Genomic DNA, 23,998 nt, shown 5'->3' on the forward strand with positions numbered 1-23,998 from the left:
TGACCCTTCCATGTTGTCTTTCAGCCACACAGCAACCTGCCGCCTGTGACAGAGACACCTCTCCAAGGTCACTTCCCGGACCACACAAAACGGCACCGTCTCCATTGGCCAGACAGGCATCTGGGCCAGCAGCAAGTGCTACAGTCCAGAGGGATGTGGGGACTGTGTTCACAGAACTGACACCTAGCGTCACCTAAGCTGCAGACATCTCGTCCTTACAGCCACCTCACAGGCCACCTGACACAACACAGAGATGCCTGCACGTGTGGGAAGATTGTATCATTATTTATTACAAATCAATGGTGGTTTCACATCTGTCAAAAATGGGTCGTTTTTACATGTGTGTTCAGGTTCTGAATGTACAAGAGAGGGTCATGTGCTTAGTTCGTCCATGCAAAGCTCACACGTACATCACTAAGTACTTTAAAAATAGAACGGTCTCCTCTTGAACCAATCTGTTTAGACTGAGGATTAGTAAAATGGTATGAAACTAATGAGAGACGGTGACGGGTTAGGAAGTGCGACACTGATGGTTCTGGGCATGTGACGGGGTGAGGCGCAGAAGGGTACACACGGTCTTCCCTTCAGTTCTGCCGGAGAGGAGCGCCCAGGGCCGAGCTGCTCCGCGCCCAGAGGAGGCGGGTCTAGACAGTGGCTGTTTCAGAACTTCCTGCCAAGCAGAGGCCTTATCCGACCCACAGGAACCCTTTTACTCCAAAAAACAGAAACAGCCAGTTCCCAACAGACGGGAAAACCAGTGTCCCCTCCTGTGCACGGTGTCCTGATGGAGTGACGGGGGAGGTGGGCGAGGGGAGCAGTGCAGACCAACCTGCTGGGCACGCCTGTTCCCGTGAACACAAACTCTCCAAATAAGAAAGTGGATGTTCAGCTAAATACTGGCTCCGTCTGCGGTGTGGGAACCTCTCGTCCTGATGTCTTCATGCAGATCCAGACTGGCGCTCGGGCCCTTCACTCAAACATCTCGTAGTGGCGCGTCTGCCTCACCCTGGGCACCATGTCGATGAGAAGTCTGCAGAGGACACACACAGGTCACCCAGCACACCCCCATAACCCTGAGCTTTGAGTGCTTGGGGAAGCAGATCGGAGAGGCAATTAAAAAAAAAAAAAAAAAAAAAAAAAAAAAAAAAAAAAAACTAATTCACATACCATAAAATTCAGCTTGTGAAATTACATAATTTGGTGGTGTTTAGTGTATGCTTAGATTGTCCAATCATCACCACCTCCTAATTCTAGAACATTTTCCTCACCCCAAAAAGAAACCCACCAGCATTACTCCTTTTTCCATCCCCAACTCCCCCCAACCACTTATAGATTTTCCATAATTAAGAGAATATTTAATTTATAAAAGTAGACATGTACACTATTACTTTATAACTCACCTAATTGTTTAAAGTGTAAAGTTGAAAGTTTATGTCTGTTTTGTTTGTTCATATAATGTTTTTAGATTCCAAATATAAGTGAAGTCATATTATCTTTGTCTCACTTATCTCACTTCACATAATACCCTCTAGTTCAGGGGTCTTCAAACTACGTCCCGCGGGCCACATGCGGCCCGCAGAGGAGTCTGATCCGGCCCGCCAGGTTTTTTGGGCAGTGAGCGCAGCCAAGGTGTTACAGTAGGAATTAGTAGTTCATATAGTCTGGCCCTCCAGCTCTCTGAGGGACCGTGATCTGGCCCCCACTTTAAAAAGTTTGAGGACCCCTGCTAGTTCATCCATGTTGTGGCAAATAGCAAGATTTCATTCTTGTTTTTATGGCGGGGTAATATTCCACCATATGTATGTACCACACCTTCTTTATCCACTCATCTGTCGAAGGGCGCTTAGGTTGCTTCAATACCTTGACTATTGTAAATAATGCTGCAATGTCTTTTTTAATTAATGTTTTCAATTTCTTTGGATGAATACCTAGAAGTGGGATTTATGGGTCACATGGTAGTTCTCTTTTTAATTTTTTGAGGAACCTCCATACCATTATCCACAGTGGCAGTAGCAATTTATAATCCCACCGACAGTGCCTAAGGCTTCTCTTGGTCTTCACATCCTTGCTAACACTTGTTTGATTCCTGAAGATGGCCATTCTGACAGGTGTGAGGCGGTATCTCATTGTGGTGGTTTTAATTTGCATTTTTCTGATAATTAGTGATGTTGAGCATCTTATATGTTTGTTGGCCATCTGTATATCCTCTTTGGAAAAATGTCTATTCAGGTACTCTGCCCACTTTTTAATCAGATTCTTAGGATTTTGTTTTGTTTTGGTGTCAAGTTATATGATTTCCTGATGTAGTTGAGCCCTGTTGGCACATCAGTGGGTGGAACTGACCTTCAGGCTACATGACTAAAGCAGACAAGCTATTCTGTGGAGGCTAATCACATAGGGGAAGTCATTTTAGCGGGGCTTTGTTGCCAGCTGCTCCCACCCTTTGGATGAGTCATTTGTGGAGCTATTTGGTGGTGCCCTAATATACTCTAAAACTGGCCCCGGGTGTGTTGATTTTGGGGCTTCTTAGGAGGGCTCCAGTGCGGGATTGAGGCCATCTGGTAGGAGCTACAAAGTCTTTGTGGTTTGTTGCCACTTGTGCTGGGCTTGGAGGCACTTGGAAGAGGCTGTGCTGTGAATCAAGGTTGGTTGCCACTAGCTCCAGGCTTGGGACCCTTTGGTGGGCACCACAATGGTGCTGACACAGGCACTATGTGTACTGGGCTCATGGCCATTAAGTTGAAGTTAGTTCCAAGTCAACACTGCCCATTTGTCAGGGCACAATGCAAGTTGAGATATATACCCTCTTGTGCCAGGCATGCCAAGGCTAGGTGCTGCTTGTTTGGAACTCTGAGGGATTTTGGGTAAGTCCATAGTGTGAGCCTCAGCAGGCCACTTGTGTGGAAGATCCACTGGAAGCACCTGGGCTGGAAATTCGAGTTGAGTGGGGTGGGGTCTCAAAGAATTACCAGGGTGGGGCAAATGGTGTTAGCCAAGGTGATGAGATCTGGGATTTGGCACCCACCTGTGACTGATGGCTGAGCGCAATAGGGCTCAGCAAAGCAATCTTGTCTGCCAGCAATTCCATCCCTGGTGAGAACTGCCTGACCCCTCCCCCTCCAGCCCTTATCCTGAAGCCAGTCCATTCAGTTTTCCCCTGGATGTCCCTGGCACTTTTCAAGAGGCTGACCTTGCACTGAAGCCCAGAGAAATGAGTCCATGAGTGAGCAAGTCCATGTGCAGGTCCCTCAAGGTGAACGCTTGAGACTCCAGTAGCCCCATCTCACTCAGATGCCTACTGGTTTTCACAGCAGAGGTCACGAGGAGTCCTCAGCCCAGTACTGGTGTCCATTTGTGACTTAAAGCCTATACCTCTTGTCAAAGCCCTTGCCCCACTTCAGTGCCAGCCACAAGACTATCTGATTCCGATGTGAGCTTTTTCAGTCACCTGACCCCACGTAGGCTCGGGGACGGGGGGAGGGAGTGGGGGGGGGGGACGGTTTCCAGGTACAAGGTGTGACCATCAGGGGTGGGAAATGGAGCACTCAAGGATGCCAGGAAAGCAAATAGGAAAACAGGCACTTACTTGACCCCATAGGCAAATATGATAAGGCCGATGAGCACACCTGTGCTGCCATCCAGGTACCAGACCGCCGAGTTGTGCTTGAATACCTCCGCACTCAGAAGAATAGAGAAGCCCATCACGCCTCCCACGAGGGAGTTAAATCCTGGGAAAAAAGCAGAGAGAGTCTGAGGACACTGCCACCAAGAAACTACCCAAGCACCAGCAAACTCCACATCCAAGCCTGCACTGCAGGGAGTGTTGCACAGAAGCACTCTCACAGGTGACAGCTGCCAACTGAGACCCCTGGGGGGCCTGTCAAGTCTGTTCCAATGTCACCAGAGACCTTGCTAAACAGAGCCATCACCCCCCACAGTCCATCTCCATCCCTGCCAGGCACTCATGCCCTCTTGACAGAGCCTGTGTGTGGTTACTGTTGGTCTGTCTCCCACAAACTAGAATATCCAGATCCCATGAGGTCAGGACAGTGCCTGGCACACAGGAGACATTCAAGTTCTGGGTGACTCAAATCTGTTGAATGTCTCCTGGGCCCAGTACCCAGTGGGGATCTTATAAGTCTGATTATTATCCCACTTTACTGATGACAGAACTAAAGTGAAGCAGAGTGAGGTTAAATAAATTGACTGAAGTAATACAGATTGAGAGGAGCAAGGCAAGCCTATATCCTTTCCTTCCAGAGTCTAAGTCACCTGAGGATTTCCACTCTGGGAAGAAAAATGCACAGTCAAGAATGAGGTACATGGCTGCAGGAACGGCAATCCAAACATATGTTGATCATCTCCTTTCACATACGTGACACCTCAGGGGCCCCCACAACTTAGGAATCACACTTGCATTTTACCTGTGCGGCCACACGGGAAGGGAATAGCTTAGAGGGGCTCCTGAGATTGCCTCAGGGTAATGGCCTGGAGAAGCTCTGGTCCGTGCTGCCTGGTGACCCCCGGCAACTGGTCAATGCAGGGTCAGCAGCCTCTCCAGCAACAGGCCCTGTCTCATTCCTGGGGCAACTCCACTTGTGTTGCTTTTGCTGACTCAAAAGTGTTAGCTGGGGTGCACTCACTGGGGGCTGTACAACTGGGGAGAGGAAGATGTGGGTGTAGAGAAGACATGAGCAAAGCCTGGGTAAGACGCCGTCTCAGGTCCAGGGTGGAGACTTGGACAATGGGAACAAGATGAACCGGGCTGGGCCCTGCAATGGCATCTCATTGGCTGCTGCAACCCTCTTCTCTTCCCTCAAATCTGTCATCTTCTCCCTTCAGTTCTCAGCTGGTGACTCGGCCCCGTACTTCTGAGAGCACAAATGTTCAGACAACAATACCTCATCTTCCTCACACCAAGCCCACACCCACCATGGCAGCTGCCCCACATCCAGTTACATGCTCACCAAGGGACTCTGTTCTTGAAATTCTTCTCCCTCTTCTGAAACATTCCTACTGGAATAAACCATAGCTTCCCATCACCCACCTCCAACTCCTCCCTGACCCCACACCACCCACACCACAAGCCCCTTTACAACATGTGCAGAGCTGTCTGCCCAACCAAACCTCCTACTGGCCCTTCATCCCCCGCCCCTCGGTTCTCTCCCCGCTGATGCCCTCCCTGAGCTCAGTGACAACTGAGTGCCCTGTGGGTGGTGAGCTGGCTGACCTCATCCTCCCGGGAACACGTTCCTCCGGCCGCCATGGCTGCTGGCTTTCCCCTTCCCACTCCAGCGCTTCCCTCTCAGTCTCCTCCGCTAGGTCCTCCTCTTCCTCATCTGAGCACCCTGCCAGTCCCCAGACTCCTCCTCTGCCTACATGTCCCCCTTGGCCGTCACCTCTAATCTCACAGGTCAATGGCTCCCAACTTTCTCTGGCCTGGCCCATCCCTTCAGCTGCAGAGTCATATAAGCATTTCAAACTGAGCATGTTCAAAGCGAAAACCTCCATTTCCGCTCAAAACACCTCATCTCCCCTGTGTGTGATGCCACGGTTCACCCAGCTGCCAAGACCAAACATCTAGGAGCCCACCCTTAACTCTGTCACAACCCAGACCTAATCTCTCTCCAAATCTAATCCATCAAGTAATGCTTACCAACTGTTCCCCCCAAAACCCATTCTCCATCTCTCTACCTCACCAGCCCCACCGCCCAAACCCCCCTCGTCCCTCGCCTGCATTCCTGCCTCCTCACCACCTTCCCTGCTTCCCCTCCTGCCCACATCTCCCTTAACCCACATCCACCCCCTCACCGCAGCCAGAGTGGCCAGGGGAAGTGGACAGCCTCTGGTCCTTTGGATCATCCTGTTCTTTTTTAAACACCTCTGCGGCCCATGTCTTTCCTCCGCAGGCCGCCAGCGGCATCGGCACAGCCAGCGCCATCACCAGTGGCCTGGGCTGCAGCTTACCTCCGGAGCGGGGAGTGGAGGTGTTGCTTTGGGGTGGCTAGACAGAAGGGGAGACAGGAGGAGATGGCCGCTGCCGGGGGCAGGCTGGAACCTCCAGCCCCTCTCACCTCTGGGTCATGGGCACCGTTGGCCTGTGGTGCCCTCAGAGAAGCCCAGTGCAGCTCAGAAAGCAGAGAGAGCGTGAGGTTCCCCCAGACGGCCACTAGATGTCCACTCAGCTCCACCAAGTCACGGCTCTGCCAGCCGAGGACAGCCCAGACCTCCGTGTCTGTGTCTGACAGCAGGGCCTCGCCCCATTCGTGCTCCCACCCACGGGGGCTGCCAACAGTGCAGTGATGGATTCACTGTTCACCTGGCTCCCCCCACCTTCAGGAGGAGCCCTGCCTCCTCAGCTCTGCTCACCTGACTGGCTCAGTTCACCCTGACCTCCTACAGGGCTGCAGGGCACACTGCAATGGGCACCCAGGACGGGGAGGGTCCTGTGTCTGTCCCCACCAGGCTCAGACACTCCAGCGGCAGCCACTCCACACAAGGAGCCTGAGCTCGCAGCCCCTCCCCAAACGGCCCACCTTCTACCGCTGGCACGGTCCCCGCCCACCCAGGCCTGTCTCTTTTCTGCTTCCTCAGTTCAAACCAGAGCTGTTGTCAAACACTGTTGTCTGTTTAAGAAGCTGAGGAGGGGCTCTGCCAGTCAGGCCTTAATGATAAGTGAGAATCTGCATAATTAAGTACATCAGCTTCATGCAGAAATTCTGACTACAAGGTTCCATGTGCTGAACACCATGGCAGGCACTTGATATGCAGAGAAGGAGCAAGGGGCGTCAGCCCAGGGCCTCCACTCGGGTTTCCAGCGGCAGCAGGGAGCCGGGCTCCTGCCCCTTCAGACCCCCTCCTCCCCCGCCTGACCTGTCCCGTTTACTTACTGTCCTCAGTCATTTTACCTTCGGCAGCGCAGAGCTGCCCCAGCGTCTGCCGATAGCAGCAACCGCATGTTGCCTCAATAGCTAAAGGAGCACAGACTAATGGACAAGATTCGCTGCACTGCGCATCACAGGGTGGGAAGTTAGCAGTTTACCACCTGGGTGCCCCTTTCCCTGAAGACCTGCTTTGATGAGGACACAGCCAGCATAAGGGACCCGGTGCAGCCGGCCTGACCCGCTCACAGACAGCTCCAGGGACACACAGTGTGGGAACAGCCACTCACCAGGTGGCAGGGAGGCCGCACTCCCGCTGCCCTGAAGCACTTTGTGGGGAGAGAAGGCCATGCCGCCAGGGGACACTCCCAGCCCACGGTCATGGGTGGGAGGGTCTGACTGCTGGGTCCACCTCAGGCCCCTGGAGAGCACTTGTGTGATGGACAGATAAGATGCTGAGGCCCTCAGGCCACAGGGGCTTTGTGATGTTAGGGCCCAAGGCGACGGGAGAGGAGCTGTTTCTCAGTGATCACCCCTGGCCTGCCTGCCCCATCCTGTCACCCACGTTCCAGGCAAAGACATGAGGAGACACACACACACACACACACACACACACACACACACACTGGAGAAGCCGAGGTGCAGCCAGGCCTCTGCTCTAAAGAGCCCGGGGGAGAGTCCCCCAGAGCAGCGGGAAGGAACTTGAAGGTGGCCAGACCCCCACACCGAGCCCCATTCACAGCCCGCGGCCCCGAGCTCTCGGCACCGGGAAGAGGAGGACTCCATGGCCAACGGAGGCATGTTCCTTCCCCGATCCTGAAACTCCAGACCACACAGCCACCGGGATGAGCACCTCTTCCTACACGCTGTGTCTCCCCCCCTCCTGCCCCAGAGGCAAGAGCACCTCATTAGGGTCCGCCGGATGCACGCTGCCAGAGGCCGCGCTGTGGGTGGAGGCAGAGACCTCCGCAGAGCTCTTCTCAGAAGGCTTCATCCTTCTCAGGGGCTGAGCCACAGCTCTTCACACCAGAGGACTTCATTTAACTAAGCTGCAGCCCCGCTTTGGGGACCAGGCAGGGCCGTCAGAGCAATAGGACAGACTCTGAAAGCGGAACTCTGGTTCTGCATCAGGAGTGGCTCGAAGCTAACGTGGCACCAGCCCAGCACGGGGCTCAAAAGCGCTCTGCAGAGCCCGCAGTCGGTGCCACTGCGGTACCAGCGCTAACAGCAGCACACTCAGGACCTGCTGCCTGCTGGGTCCTGGCTTCCCTGGGTCCTGGCTTCCCTGGGCCTGCCCCTCGGGCGGGGGCGGGGGGAACCCTCGGGGCCCATGGGGAGCTCCAGGAGCCGGCAGGCCGCCTGGCCCACGCAGCAGGGCCTGCATGCCGCCTGAGAGCAGAGCAGGGGCGCAGAGGCCTCGCTCCGGGCGCCGGTCCTTTCACTACTTTAACAGCTCTCACCACTCACACAGTCTGGGTGTGCTGTGGGCAGGTGGCCTCGGTAGCACAGAGAGGAAGGTGGCATCTTGGGAGGGCAGACGCAGATGGCAGGCCCTGCTGGTCAAAACAGCAGGGGGACCCTGCCAGGCCCACCTTCCCTGGTGTGGAGTGTGTGCTGGCCCCGGGCTGGGGTGAAGGCAGCACTGACCTGTGCTCATCACATGGACAGGACACACCTCAGGCCCGGGAACCTGCATCTCACCAACACCATAAGCAATCCTGATGCTGCCAGTGGCTGTGGTCACCTGACTGGCATCCTGGGTGCCCTGGCCTTGCAGTCAGCACGTCAGATCATGTAAGCCCCAATTTCCTCGGGTCTGTTCGAAGGGACCACACATGCACATGCATACACATACACACACACACACACACACACACACACACACAGAGATGCTCTTCCCAGGGCAGCTGTCATTGCAAAGCTGGAAATACCACTTAGACTTCCTGCCCACCAGCCCTGCTGTGCAAAGGCCCAGCTCCACACACAGTAGGGCATCAGCACGGGACCAGGAGTCGAAGTCCGCACAGTGTGCCAGGCTTTGTCATTTGGGAGAGAAGGGCTCTCTGCACTGCCATTCACCTCCTGCTCAGCAGAACCAACAGCCAGCCACCACACCCGCCTGCTCTCCAGTATTCCACAGAGGAGATATGGTGTGTGTGTGTGTGTGTGTGTGTGTGTGTGTGGTTCTTAAAAAAAGAAACTCAGTGATTTCTTCTCTATTTTTTGCAGACACACACACCAATCCACAAGCTTTTACCCTTTGACCTCTCACCCCAGGGTACAGGGACTCATGAATTCCTGACCCCCTGGCAACTGCACATGCTCCAGAATGGAGAAAGAACATGGCCAGGTGGTTAGTTTGCCAAGTTTCTTGTTCACACACCAGCACTAGCTCACAACCTGAAATGCATTTTTCCTGGTTTCACACGCCCTTCTCTGTCATCCCAAAGGCCGTGCAGGAAGGGCCCCTGGCCCTGGGGACGCAGGGACTCCGCCTGGTCTGGGTTCTCAGTGACCACTTCCCCAGCAAAGCCCTGGCTCCTGCACCTTAAACTCCCAGCCAGGTGAGCGCCTCATGGCTGGAGGGGGGTGAGCATGAGAATCCACCAAGAAAACCTTTCTCGATTGCAGAGGGGACCATCACTTCCAGTTTGGAGCCATGCACACAAAGCCGGGACTCTGGGAAGCCCTTTGTGCCTCACGATAAGACGCTAGGGAGCCCCCATCCACCTTGTTGGGGGGTCAGGGTGGAGGTATTCCTGAAGAATGTATTACAGTCCCAGGGCACAGCCATCTGCCCCAATATGGGGCCCTGAGAAGCATCGATTGCCACCTGAGAGCCTTTTCTGAAAGACAAGCAGCTCAAGGCGACCCTCCCTGCACTCTCCGCCCGGGAGGTCAGGCGCTGGCCCTACTCACCGTCGGTGATGAGCGCTCTGCTGGTCAGCACCTTCCCCAGCATGAACTTCAGCACGGCCAGCGTGCTGCAGAGGATCCCGCTCAAAATGGAGACGCTGAACAGGAAGTCGTCCTGGAAGAGAAAGGCCCATGTCTCAGCAGCTCACCCGCTAGAGCAGATCATCTGCAAACCCTAAAGATCAGCGTTGTTCCCAGAACAAATCATCAGTTGGGTGAGCTGCCACCAGGAGGGGGCTGCGTTGCTTGTTTTCATACCGTCCTTACCTGTGTCCCTGGGAACTGAAAAGATGATCCAAAACAGATGCCCGCACTTATATTTCCTTAGGAACCACCAGGTATTCCTTTTCCTATAGGAGATTCCCCTTTGCACTATTCTGCCCAAATGATTGGCAATCGTTGACCAGTAATAGGGTTGGTTAGAATATTAAAATCAAAGCCTTCCGTGTAGAATTTTTCATAGAGAATTTTAAAAGCAGAAGTTAAGAATTTTATAACATGAAAGTATACCAGTGGCCTAAAAACACGTCAGCACAGAGCCAATTAAATTAGCCACAGGGCCGAGAATCAGTGCAGCTACTCACAACCCTATTCCTCTAAATTCACACAAGACAATTAGAAGTTCAACTACAGCCTTCAAGGTGGGAAAAGGGCATCTAAAAATATAGTCTGCTACTGACGCAACCTTTGCGCTTCCCATAAGCTGTTACCTCGCCTTCGCAAGCAAGCGAGGGAGTCACGTGCAAAAGAGAGCACCAGGTCTCATGACCTCAGGCCCGAGGCTCTGGCTTCAGGCTCCGTGCTCCCTCCCAGGAGACACAGCCTCCGGATTCTCCGATATTAAAATGCAGCTGCCAGCAGAAATCTAATAGAGCATCACATATATGCAAGGGAATTGGATTTCTTAAGCATTTTTTTATTCAAATTCACTAACCTGGTGACAGAAAGTTGGGAAGAGGGATGACAGCCTGCTTCCCTGAGTTCAAGACCGAACGAAGTCATTAGAAAAATCACCTCCTGGAATCAGGATATCTGCACAGTGCCAAAGCACCCCCCCATCCTGGTCAATGGTGGTTGGTGGGTTTTTGAAAAGTATGTTTTTATTGACTTGAGAGAGAAAGGGGGAAGGAAGAGGGGGGGGGGGGAAGGAGACAGAGAAAGGGAGGGATGAAGGGAGGGGAGGAGAAGAGAGGGAGGGAGGGAAGAAGGAAGGGAGGGAGGAGGGAGGGAGGAGAGAGGGAGGGAGGAGAGAGGGAGAGGGAGAAAAGAGAGAGAGAGAGAGAGAGAGAGAGAGAGAGAGAGAGAGAGAGAGAGAGAGAGAGAGATGAGAGGGAAATATGGATCAGCTGCCTCTTGCACACATCCCTACAGGTATGTGGCCCAACCGGGAATCGAACCAGCAACCCTTCAGTGCACAGGACAACGTTCAACTAAGTGAGCCACACTGGCCAGGGCAATGGTGGTTGGCTTTAATGTACGTCCACAGTCTTTTGCAACCCCTTCCTCTGGGAGGCACAAGTTAACTCCCCTCCCCTGGGTGTGGGCTGCACTCGTGACTGGCATCTAGCCAACAGGGCATGGAAAGGAACTTCACAGCGGAGAACCCAGCAAGTGACCCAGCTTAAAAGGACCATTCACAAATTATGCTGGCGCCACATGCCTCCTGATTTGATGTGGAGAGAACATCTCTTCATGTTCTACCTAAAAAACCCAGAACCTCAGCTTCATTGTGAAAAAACATTATACAGACCCATGTCCAGGGACAGTCTACAGAATATCTGAGTGCTACTGCCAACTCATGCCCAGGTCATGGAAGACATGGATTGAGGAAACGGTCACAGACGGAGACCGAGGCGACGCGAGGACCGCGAGGACCAGGCGACCTGGTGTCCGGGGCCAGGTCCTGGGAAGGAAAAGCTCATTAAGTGGGAAGGCTGGGTACAGACAGTTGGGGGCTTTGCTAACAGTGTGACAGCCTCCTGATGGGTAAAGGTCCCTGGCTGACTGTGTGAGAGGTTACACATTAGGGGTGGCTGGATGGAGGGTATATGGGAACTCTGTAAGGTCTAGTAACTTTTATAAATCTCAAATTATTTCAGATTTTAAAGTTTTTTAAATCGTCACCTTTCTGAAGTTGCATCTCCTCAAATTATCAGTAAGGACTGTGCGAAGCCCGGCCCCCTGGCAGAGCCCAAGTCCCTGCTGTGCACGAGGTTACAGAGCGGGGCCACGCGGGAGGACCCCAATCACAGGCCCTTTGTGCGGGCACTGGCAGACTCAGGGGGACCACTGCGCAGTCGCAGGAAGCAGGACGGGCATTGCTAGGGAGTCACAAATCCTCTCAGACCCAGGTGTCCATGTGACTCAGGAAGCACAAGTTGGGAGACTGAGACATTCAACTAAGCACTCGAGGCCCCAGATTCCGGCTCCGTTCACTCACTCAGTTTACAAAACCCTCATCCCTCAGTGTCCAGAGGTGGCTACAGTCTACGTTCACCCCGTCTGGTCCCAGGGCACCGGGGTGATCCCCGCCCCAACGCAGCTCAGAGAGCCCCCGAGGCTCCGGCCGTCCTCTCCTGGGTCTGCTAACAGGAAGCCACGCTGTCTGGGGGCCGGTGACCAAGGGCAGTGGTGAGCCAGCGGGCCTCTGTTCAAGTCTACAACCCAGCACTCGCCACCCAAGCTCTCCAATCCCAATTCTCTTTCCTATAAATGGCGGTATGATACCACCACCCCTGGCAAGAGCTGATGTGCAACAGGTAGCAATTGTCACCGAGGGCCCAAAACACCAGGCACTAACTTCCTCCAGCAAACAGCCCACTAGGTGCTGACAGTCAGCCCTGGACAGGTAGGTGAGTATTCCTACAGGAGAAACACAGGGAACTCACTAGGGAGGGAAAAGCAGGCCTGGGGAATGTAAGCAAAGGGCAGAGGCTGTAGCTGGGATCCGAGTGGCTGATCAGGAGAGAAGGGGTGTGGGACCGTCCTTCCCCAGAAGCTTCATCTTCCAGAAGCTCTCAGGGCCCAGGGCTCTGAAGCCCCTTCCTGGGGGAACAGGGGCAGGTTACTCGCGTCAGAGCAGAAGCACCGGGTCGCAGCTAAAGGCACTGGAGCCCAGCCTCCTGAACATGTGTGTGACTGGGCATGCCCTGAGCCCCCCTCTCCCTTTCCGCATCCACCTCTGTCCCATGGAGCAAAGAGCAGGCCTCCCACCCCTGGTGGCTGTGTACTGTGTCCCCAGCAATCAGCAGGAACTACGTTTCCCAGAATTCCCATCCTCTGTGGCTCTGAGTCCCACTTGGCCCCCAGAAACATTTGTGTGGAAGGTGGAAGTGAAGTGTTAGCCCCAGCCCCTGGGGGCAGGTGCAAGGCGCCAGGTGCTGCTGCAGCCACGTGTGTGCTGCTAATCCGCTGGCTCCGCTAGAGGGAGGGCGGCTGCCAGCCCAGCACCCCGGCCCCTGCTGGGCCCCTCCAGGTCTCTGTGCCCTGAGCCACCCACGGCGTCAAAGTTGAAACAATGAGATCAGATGGGGCTCTAGTCCATCTTCAGGGAACCAGGTTGTCATTGCTCTGCTCCCCTCATAACCCACGTTTCCTTGCTTCCAGGCAGCCCTGCCGCCTTCAGGCTCAGATTCCGGGGTGGCAGCCAGCAGGGACCCTTCTGCAGCCCTCCTCCCTGTAAGGTTCCTCCCTGCAGCCACATCCTGTGTGGTTCCCCTGAGAGATACAGCCTCTCTGCCTGAGCCTGACACCCCTCTGCCTAAGGGTGTTGCAAAGTGCTAAGCACGATCTAACTCGGAGGAAATGCCGTGTATAAACGGAGAAGCCAACATGCAAAAGCCAGGTGTGTCTGACTGTGGGTTATTTGTCACCCTCACTCTGTACCTCACCCACAGGCTGGCTGGCTCACTATTGCTGCCTTGATAGGCCTCTGAAACGCATGAGCCTGGAGGGACCCCAGAGGACCCGGGCTGGCCCAGAGCTGCCCAAGTCCTCCCTCAAAACCAGCTGTCAAGTCCTCAAGTGCTCGGTGCCTGTCCCACCAGAGCCCACCGCTCTCCTCTCTCCACACCGCCACCCATCACCGTCAGCATGAGCAGAGTGTCACCGAGAGGCAGGCACTAGCCTGCTCAAGACATCTGCCAGGGCTGTTAGTATCCCGCAAAATGCAGATGCTGAGGCTCTAACCCCCAATGAGATGAAGGCGTTGGGAGGTATTAGGGTTAGAGGAAGGCATGAGGGTGAGGCCCTGGTGAAGGGATTAGTGGCCTCCTAAGAAGAGGAAGTGATCTCTCTCTCAGCCACTCCCACTCCCATTGAGGAAAGGCCAGCTGAGCCACAGTGAGAAGGCGGCCACCTCACTGAGACGTGAGCAACACCTCCTGTGGCTTAAGCCACTCCGTCTCTGGCATTTGGTACGGCAGCTCCAGCTGAGAGTCCCCGGGCGTGATAAAAGACGGTGTTTCTGAGAGGATCCTCTCTGAGAGTCAGGGAGCCAGGGCAAGTGTGGCTGAGGATGAGAAACTGCAGCCCGAGGGGGAGGAGGCCCCTGGCTTCCTTCAGAGTGCGGCCACGCTGCCTCCCGTCCTCTCACGGCCACTCAGCCAGCACCGGACGGTACAGAGACAGGTGCCCCGGGCCACTCAGCTGTGGCAGGCCTGGATGTGTGCCCGGCTGTAAATGTACCAGGATATCTCATCCATGACCTTATAACCATCTCTCCTGCCACATGGACTCTGCAAACAGAGGGACAGCCACTCTGCCTTGTCAGGTTTCCGTTTCCACTGTTACCAGCACTGCCCTGTGATTTCTCGGATTTGCATCTCCCTGAACGGTTAGAAGATCAGGGCAAAAAGATGCAAGGAAACTGGCCAATCCAGGCAGGTGCCCTTAACTCCAAAGCTAAGGGTGCATGTGGGTTAAAGGCAGATGCTCCGTAGGTGGCGTTTATGCTGTGAGCTTCTCCATGACCTTCTAGAAGTTAGAAACAAGTTATCCCCTCTGAACTAGGATAAAACAGTAAGTGGCCAGAAAGTGTTCTAGACAATGCAGGCCAGGAGCAGATGGAGATTATAAACTGACAAATGGTTAAAAAAATAGTAGTGAAACAAAGACATGGGACCTGGAATTCAGCAGTCACAGGGCTGAATCCATCACGATTGACTAACACCAGCCCCCAAAGAAACTTAGGGATTAGGGTGTTGATTTTTTAAATCATTGCTTGGTTTTTACTTGATGTATAATTAACATACAATATAATTAACATACATACAATGTACAGGTTTTTTAGATATTTGATTAGATGAATTCTGTCAATGATTACACCATTTAAAAACCCCTAAAACGAAAGAGAGAGCATTTATGTTACTATAGAAAGTTCCTTCATATTCCCTCTTCCACCCACTGCAACCACTTTCTGACTTCAATTACCAGGGGTTAATTTAGTCTTTTCTCTGGTTTTGTGTCAATGGATTCACACAGTATCATACAGCTTTGCCTAGTTGTCTTTTGTCAACATAATGCTTTTGAGACGCACCTGTGTTGCTGCAGGTCTCAGTAGGGCGCTCTACACTGTCCTTGAGTCTCAGTGATCAGTACCACAGCCTCCCCATGAGAGACTTTCTCTAATCAATCGGAATGCCTCCGGGACACCAGGCTTTTTCATTTAGGTTCTCAGGGGAGACATGTAGTGGAGATGCAAGAAGCAGGAAGAAAGCTGGAGGGGCCTAATCATCCTCCCTTATAGGAGACCATTTGCCATCATGAGAGCTATACCTTCAAGTCAAACTATCAGGTGAAATGACCTCAGGCAGAGAAGCTGCTACAACAACCTCTCCCATCAGTGTCTACCAACAGTCTCTACAACATTCAGTCCAATCACTGATCAAGACCTTGGCTGTCAGGATATCCCAATGCAACTTTCCCACCCTGTCAACCTGCTGGCTAAAACCAAACTCCACCACTCCCTATGCTATGGACTGCATGCTTGTATGCCCCCATATTCATATGCCGAAGCTCCAATCCCCAGTCTAATGACATTTAGAGGTGGACCTTTGGGGGTGATTAAGTGGTGAGGATGGGGCCCTTGCCAATAGTGTTAGTGCCCTTACAAGAACAGACACAGAGAGGAGATCTCTCTGGGCATTGTGAGACACAGCAAGAAGGTCATCAACCACATGCCAAGAAGAGGGCTCTCACCCGACACCAAACCCACTAGTACCTCGGCCTCAGAATTCTCAGCCTCCAGAACTATGAAAAATAAATGTTTTAATCCTGATCAAGACACAGAGTAGGTAACCACTGTGTTCGCCTCCTCCCATGATCACATAAAAATTACAGATAAATTACAGAACAATCAATGTGGAGAACCATCTGAAGACTGGCTGAACAGGAGTCCTATAACTGAGGATATAACGAAGCCACATGGAGACTGGTAGGAGGGGCAGAAAACAAGAATGAGCTGGCCCACACCCACGTGTTGTGGTTGAGAATCAGGAGAGCTATCTCAGCTACAGAGGTCCCCCTGAGGAGCGAGCGGTCGCAGTCTCACACCTGGCTCCCGAGCCAAAGCACCAGTGCTGGGAAGAGGAACCCCCATAACATCTGGCTGTGAAATCAGCAGGGATTCATCCATCCAGGTGAGAAAGAAGGCTGCTGGAAACTCAGGTGTCCTCTTAAAGGGCCCGCACACAGACTCCCTTGCTCACAGGCATCCACGCTGGGCTTCAGCAAAGGGACAGCTGCTGGGGGGAAGGGGGGGTGTGAATGCCAGAGACATACAGGGAGAAACAGAATTTGGCTTCAAGGCAAGTGCTGGAGGGTCAGCCACCATTGCCCCATATTGAACGCTCCCCACACGCAGCCAAATCGGAATCTACATTAACCTGGTGAACACTGGGTGACTGACTACCTGAGACCCAGCCCCACCAACTCACACACCGCCGAGGCCCTTTCAGCAGCAGACAGTTGACCTTAAAAACTCTCCAAGGTCCACAGTCCCCAAGCTGCGCCTTTTGCTGGGTGGCCCAGGCTCCACACTGGTGCCAAATTTGAATCTGTCCTAACCTGGTGAATACTAATCACCCCGCCCATCCCCGGGGACTCCTTGAGACCCCACTTCACATATTGCCCATGGGCAGGCGGCAGGTGGCAGCAGGCTCAGGGTGCCCCAAGCCTTCTGCTGAGCAGCCCCCAGGCCCAGCACAAGCAGCTACCAGCCACTGGTTGCTTTGTAGCTCCTATCAGGCAGCCCCAGGCAGCAGCTGACCTTGGCCTACACTGGAACCCTTCCCAGGAGGCCCCAGAACCAACACAATAGAGCATCACCCAATGAGCACACAAGGGGCACCCCCAAAAGCGGATAGGCAGGTACCGAACCCTGCTGGGGTGAATCCTTTGCTGGGGGCCAGCCAGTCCTCACAGCCAGTCAGCCTGAGGGTCAACTCCACCCACAGATGTGCCAACAGCAATCCAGGCTCAACCTCAACCCACACAAGGGACACCCCGACAAACATGCTCAGGTGACCGGGAGGCTGTGCCACTGGGCCCCGCAGGGCACCCAGGACACAGGTCCACCCTGCAGAGACCGAAAGACGTAGCAGTTCCTCCTCATACAGAAACTACAGGGAGGCAGCCAAAATGAGGAAATAAAGATGTCCCACATAAGAGAACAGGAGAACACTCTAGAAAAAGAACTCAACAAAATGGCGGCAAACAATCTAACAGACACGAAGCTCACAACCCTGGCTATGAGGATGCTCAGTGACCTCAGTGGGAACTCCCACAAAGAGGGAGCAAGCAGAAACAAGTAAATATCTGCTAGCTAAGCCCCCCAATCTATAATATTTTGTTACAGCAGCCAGACAGACTTATACATCCTCCATCACTCTTGCCCATAAGCCGTCCACCAGAGGAGAGGTAGGTGCGAGTTAACAGCTGTACATCCAACTCACCTTCCACTGATTCACACTGTCACCTAAGCTGAGCAGCTCTGTTTCCGGCTGGTCAGCAGCCAGCAGCAGTTTCTAACACTGACAAAGCTCTCCACCCTGTCTGCCACCCCCCATCCTTCCATACACCCACCCCCCATCCTTCCATACACCCACTCCCCATCCTTCCATACAGCCCCTCCCCAAAGGGTTTATTTGTGGTGCTGCTAGCAGGAGCCCCTTTCCTAGGGAGGAGATTTGTGCCGCACTTGTCACATCCCACTTTAGGTTCACTCCGTGTCACAGTGACACCAGGAGATGCCATTCCAGGCCACCCTGAGCTGTGGTCCCCACACCAGACACAGGCCGTCTGTGAAAATCCACCTCACCAGCCCCCACAGCCCAGCCTTCACCAGCGGTGTGACAGCACGTGGGGGGTGGGGATGGTGCTTGCTTATGCCTGCAAAACAGCGTCCTAATGAGGACAAATTTCAAACCGCTCTGAGGCTGCCCTGCTATAGAATTACCCAGGGAGACGCTGGAGCTGGCGGAATAGCCAATGCCTATCGATTTATGGCCTCAGGTGAAATGAAAAGTCACTCCAATCCTCAGATCTTTCTGTCCCCCAGCCCCATGCCCCAGGCAGATGGGAAAGCTGGCAGATGTGGAGAAAATTACACAGAGCACAAGCTCTCAATTTCCCCTGGTTATTAAATTATATCGACAAATTGCCGTGGATGCACATTAAATGACTTCACAATTTTAAAATTAACATATCAAAGCATTCTGATATGGGGAGGGTCAGAGCTGAGGGAGTGCAGCTGTGGGCAGCGGGTCACCAGTGGGGCCTGCAGACGGAGAGCCCTGGCCCCTGGAATCCCAGCCGGACCGGCCCACCTGCCAAGTCTCGTGAAGGGAGCAGGTGCCCAGCTCCGTGGATACCGTGAGGCTGAGGCTGGCAGAGCCAGGGGTGCCACAGGCGAGAAGCAGGCAGTGCCAGGGGAGGCACTCTGCCTGCAGGGGACAAGGAGGGTGCTGTGAGGTGCTTGGCTCCGGCTCTAAGACTCAGCCTCGTTTCTGTTAACCAAGGTGTCGGCCTATTGCTATTTGTTCAGGAGAGCAGGGCCCGCCGGGGGACCAGCACTCCGGAGCCTGAGCACTGCCAGGAACGGGAGCTGAGCCGCTGTGGCCTGCTCGCTCACCTTCCTCCCTGGTGGACCACTGGGCATTGACAGCAATGACACCGCAGGGTCCCGCAAACCAGGACCGAGCACAGTAAGCCACCAGGACAGCCAGACCCTCAGAACACAAAGGCACTGGCCCCAAACAGAGACGCTAAGTAACCTCTAGGATCAGGCCACGCCACTCGCCACTCAGGGTGTAGAAGGTATTCTCAATCCCATCTGCCAGGCCTATGACCTACTGCCCTTCCTGCATAAAAAATGCATGACAGTCTCCCTCCGGTGCTGCCTGACAGTTCTGAATTTCAATGTTGGTGAAATAAAAAGAGCAATTCACAACGCCAAGACATTGCTCCATGAGCAAACGCCTTAAAGATCAGAAGGAATTCCAGTGGAGGAGCATGGGATGAACACACACATTCAGCCTAGCAAGGCCACTCAATGGCAGCACAGGGGTTTTTTTGTGTTTTTTTTTTAAAGGTCCAAACCCACAAGGACAAAGAAAACAGGAGGAGGACAACCGCTGCGGATTTGTGTGAGCTGGGAAAGCAGACAGGGGTGTAGACAAAGGGGCAGGGGGAACGGCATCCTAGGGTAAGGGGAAGGATGAGAGCAAGATGCCCAGGTCCCAAGGGCTCAGGATCCATGCCACTCGGCACCCTGGAAAAGGGGGCAGAGGGGAGACTAACAGCAGGAGGGTGAATTGGCAATGTCCTCAGGAGCCCAGATCCCTCCTCCACTGAGCGAGCAGTATGATGGCGGTTCTATTCCCAGCAGGCAGAGAAGCACTTCTCTGCAGAGAGCAACACGCAGGGTCCCTCCCAGGTGAGCCAAAGGCAGGGTAACTGCCTTGAGAGAGGGGGTGAGTTAAAGGAGTTTGCCTTCTACCCTCCAAAGTGACGAGCCCAGGAGAACAGAGAAAATGATTTAAGTGCATAAAAGTAAAATGTACAGACTTATAAAGAAAACCAAATATACTTGCATTCATTTAATAAGACAGAAAAACTGCTTTAGTCACAGAAGTGCTTCTAAATTAATGTATTAAATAGCAAAATCCAAGAGCAGATCTAATAAGCACAGTAGTTTTAAGTTGTGATAAGCACAACAGATATTTTGAGATATCTGCCAAGTCAACCTTAAATTAAAAAATATCTGATTTTTATTTTATTGGTGAAGAAGTCACACGCACTCTAATATTACAACTGTGATTGATTGCCTAATTTTATAATGGAAGAAAATGTTAACAGTCAGATTGAGGTGAAATAAAAATAAAGATAATTTATTTCCAATTAAAGTTTATGGATCCCCTAAATTTCATCCCTGAACCCAAACACCAGGTTAAGAAAGTCCCTGCCCTACAATTAAGGTCACATTTGGTAAGTCTTGCCCACACACAATCATAAATATATTCTTAAATATACATAGGCAGCCAATGATCACCAGACTTGGAAGCTATCTAATATAAAAGACAGAGATAAAAACAGATAGAAAAAAATGTCACTTGCCAACAATAGTATGCAGAGAGATGAAAACTTTTAAAAATGATCATTAATATCATTGGGAATAGGAGATACTATACTGTCATGTGAGAAAAGGATGCTATAAAAAGAACATATCAGGAATAATAGTTCTTAGAATTTAAAAACGTACTAACAGAAGTTAACAACTTTAAAATTATCAGAAAATAAGGGTGAGGGAATCTCTCAGAAGAACAAAAAAATAAAATACAGGTGCTCTGGCCAGTAGGACTCAGTTGGTTGGGCATCATCCTAACCACTGAGGGGTTACTGGTTTGATTCCCAGTTAGGGCACATCGGCATGATTTCTTGGTGAGGGACGTCCAGGAAGCAGTCAGCCCGTGTATCATTCTCACATTAATATTTCTCTTTTTTGCTCTCTTTCTTTCTATAAAAATCAATACGAAATTATAAAATTAAAAAAAATATCTCTATTTATTTAGTAACTGTTAAAAAATTAAAAACAAAATATAGGAGCAATAAATTAGAAGACCAGTCCAACATTTAATAATATAAAGCCTAAAAATATAATAACAGAAAAAACAATAGCAAAAATTATTAATAAAATAATTTAAGAAAATCTTCTAGGATTAAAGGACATGAATACCATTAAAGTTCTCAAAAGCAATAATAGAAATTAAAAGACAGTCAATTAATGCCTTCAAAACTCTACAAGTAAACTCATTTTCACCCAAGCAAGTTATCAAAACAAGTCTGAAGATAGAATACCAACATTTCCAGACATTCAGAGTCTTAAACTTTTTGTCTTCCCCGCACCTGTCTGAGGAAGCTGCTGGAGGATGGAGTGGCCCAGGAGAGGCAGCAACACGGGGCCAATGAGATACAACCGGAGAGAAAGGGAACTGAATCCCCAGGATTGCAAGAACTGGGATCCTGAAATGACAACTGTAGAGCGGACCCTGAGTGTGAACATATATACTGTGTGTGTGTGTGTGTGTGTGTGTGTGTGTGTGTGTGATTTATATTATATGTTCCTTTATTAGCATGAGAAAATACGCAATGCAATGCAAGAAAGGAAAAAATACATCAATAAGACTCCTGGGCTCAGCTGTGAATAACATTTACAATCTTAATAATAACATGTTGAATATTGATCTAATCAAAATAACAATGTAAATGTATTGGGAGGTAATTAGGCAGGGAAATGATTAGAGGGCTAAACAGGACAGGAAGTCAAGACGGCATGCCAATAACTGAGAAAGCAAGAAGTAACAACACATGCTTGTTACTTAGAGATGGGAGCTGGAAGGAGTTATAAGCAGCTGCCCCTGGGGAGGGGGTGATTTTTATAGTGAGTCTCGCAGAATAATTGGCCGTTTAAATTATATGCATGTGCCGAAACCGGTTTGGCTCAGTGGATAGAGCATCAGCCTGCGGACTGAAAGGTCCCAGGTTCGATTCCGGTCAAGGGCATGTACATTGGTTGTGGGCACATCCCCAGTCGGGGGTGGGCAAGAGGCAGCTAGTCGATGTTTCTCTCTCATCGACGTTTCTAACTCTCTATTCCTCTCAATTCCTCTCTGTGTAAAATCAATAAAAATATATATATTTAAAATAAATAAATAAATAAATAAATAAATAAATAAATAAATAAATAAATAAATAAATTATATGCATGTACAACTTGGGTAAAACTGAAACTCAAGGTAAAGAAAATACTTCAGGGCAGTGATTTCTGAGTGTGTTAGTCAGAAAGCGAACCAGCGGGAGATGAGCATTAGATATAGGCAAGGAATTGGCCATGTGACTGTGGGGCTGGCTAAGCAGTCAGAGACCCAGAGCACACTGGTAGGGAGGACGGGCTGGGACTCAGGCAGGCACTGAGGCCGCTGTCCAGAGGCAGAATTCCTCTTTCTCGGGGAAGCCTCAGTGATTCAAACTCCTCAAATGACTGGATCAAGCCCACTCAGCTTATGGAGTATTTCTTGAAAAGTCAGCTGATCATACATATTAATCATCTCCACAACATTTCTTTCCAGCATCACCGTCTGTGTTTAAATGAATAACGGAAGACTACATGGATCGATAAATGAACTGACAACACTGCTTGTTCCACTATGGTTACCCTAGGAGCACTCACTGGTGGTTCCGTCACTAAGGAACTTTCTCCCGATTACAAGTAACTGGGCTCCGTCAGCGGTCCTCACCTGGCCCAGGGTAGGTTAGTCCAGAACCTAAAAGTCACCAAACACCTTGAAGGCACAACGTGGTGCATCGCCACAGAGAACACACTTCTGTGCAGACTAACTTGGCCAACTTCTTATGTAAGTGACCATTGTGTCTCTTATAGGAAACAAAACAAAACAGGAAAGAAAAAAAAGAAGCACCAACAGCAAAAACTGAAAAGAAAAATAAGCAAACATAAACTCACTTACCCACCAAAAAGCTGCGTGTGAACAAAATGAAGGAGCCGCTAAAGATAAGAACTTACTAAGCTAGAAAGCAGTGCTCGCTTTCAGCATATACACTAAAATTGGGATGATACAGAGATTAGCATGGCCCCTGCACAAAGATGGCCTGAAAAAACACACACACCCAAAACTAGAAAGCAAATCGACAGACCTGATCTGCAAAGTACAATGCAGGTTTTTAAAAGAGAAATGCAGGAAACTTCCTACAATCTAGCTTAAGAGACAAAAGCAAGGCTACAGATGAATATTAGCAACACAACAGAGCCCATAAATACAGATGGATTAGAGATTATAAAAAATCATATGAGACTATCAGGAGCAACTTTATTGCAATAGACTTAAAAGCCTAGTAGATCAAATAAGCAATTTCTAGAAAAACAAAGTTTGAAAATTGTTCCAAAAAACATAAACTATAAAAATATTTAAGGTGATGGGAGGAAAATAATAATCCTATATAATGAAGAGGTAATATGCAAATTGACCCTCACGCCCTCACACAAGATGGCCGCCCCCATGGGTCAAAGATGACCACCACAAGATGGGCGCTCAGGCCAGCAGGGGAGGGAAGTTGGGGGCAACTAGGTCTGCAGGGGAGAGCAGTGGGGAGTGGTTAGGGGGTGATCAGGCTGGCACCCAGGTGAGCAGTTGGGAATCAGCAGTCCTGGACTGTGAGAGGGATATCCGACTGCTGGCATCCCTCTCCCAAGGAGTCCCAGTTTAAAGAGGGTACAGACTGGGCTGATGGACACCCCTCCCCCCAGTTCACAAACAGGCCTCTGGTACCAATAATAATAGAAGCAACAAACACCCATTCTAGCACCAAGGGCTGGGAGCCTTTTAAATGCTTATTCTATGCACTGACTGAGCAGGTCCCTACAAATCCATGACATAGGCACTCATGTTAACTTTATGGATGAGAAAACTGTAGCCAAACAAGTGCAGTAACTTGTCCAAGTCTCTCAGCTAATTTACCCAGGAAGTCTTGGCTACAGAGTTCACTGGCTCAATTTTGAAGGTCAGTTCTACTAAGACATAAAGGGACAAATAATTCCTACATTGTAACCAGAGCACAGAAAAAGAAGGAAAAAAAAAAGAAGCTACATCATAGATGAATCAGATCATCCATATTCCAAATGAGAAAAT

The 23,998-nt window shown here is 51.1% G+C and overlaps 1 protein-coding gene across 1 annotated transcript in view; it reads right to left on the reverse strand.

Annotated features, from left to right (window-relative positions):
* Positions 1-270: 270 nt before the first annotated feature.
* The window catches only part of TMEM163 (transmembrane protein 163), a 192,720-nt gene continuing 168,992 nt past the window's right edge, over positions 271-23,998 (reverse strand). The window contains exons 6-8 of the mRNA XM_084892271.1: positions 9,801-9,912; positions 3,587-3,728; positions 271-1,030 (exon numbers count right to left, since the gene is read on the reverse strand). Coding sequence (XP_084748397.1) covers positions 970-1,030; positions 3,587-3,728; positions 9,801-9,912 — 315 coding nt within the window. The 3' untranslated portion in view covers positions 271-969. The remainder of the gene's footprint in view (positions 1,031-3,586; positions 3,729-9,800; positions 9,913-23,998) is intronic.

This window comes from Pipistrellus hanaki (assembly GCF_964339955.1).
Source record: "Pipistrellus hanaki genome assembly, chromosome: 8".
In the NCBI taxonomy this organism is placed as follows: domain Eukaryota; kingdom Metazoa; phylum Chordata; class Mammalia; order Chiroptera; family Vespertilionidae; genus Pipistrellus; species Pipistrellus hanaki.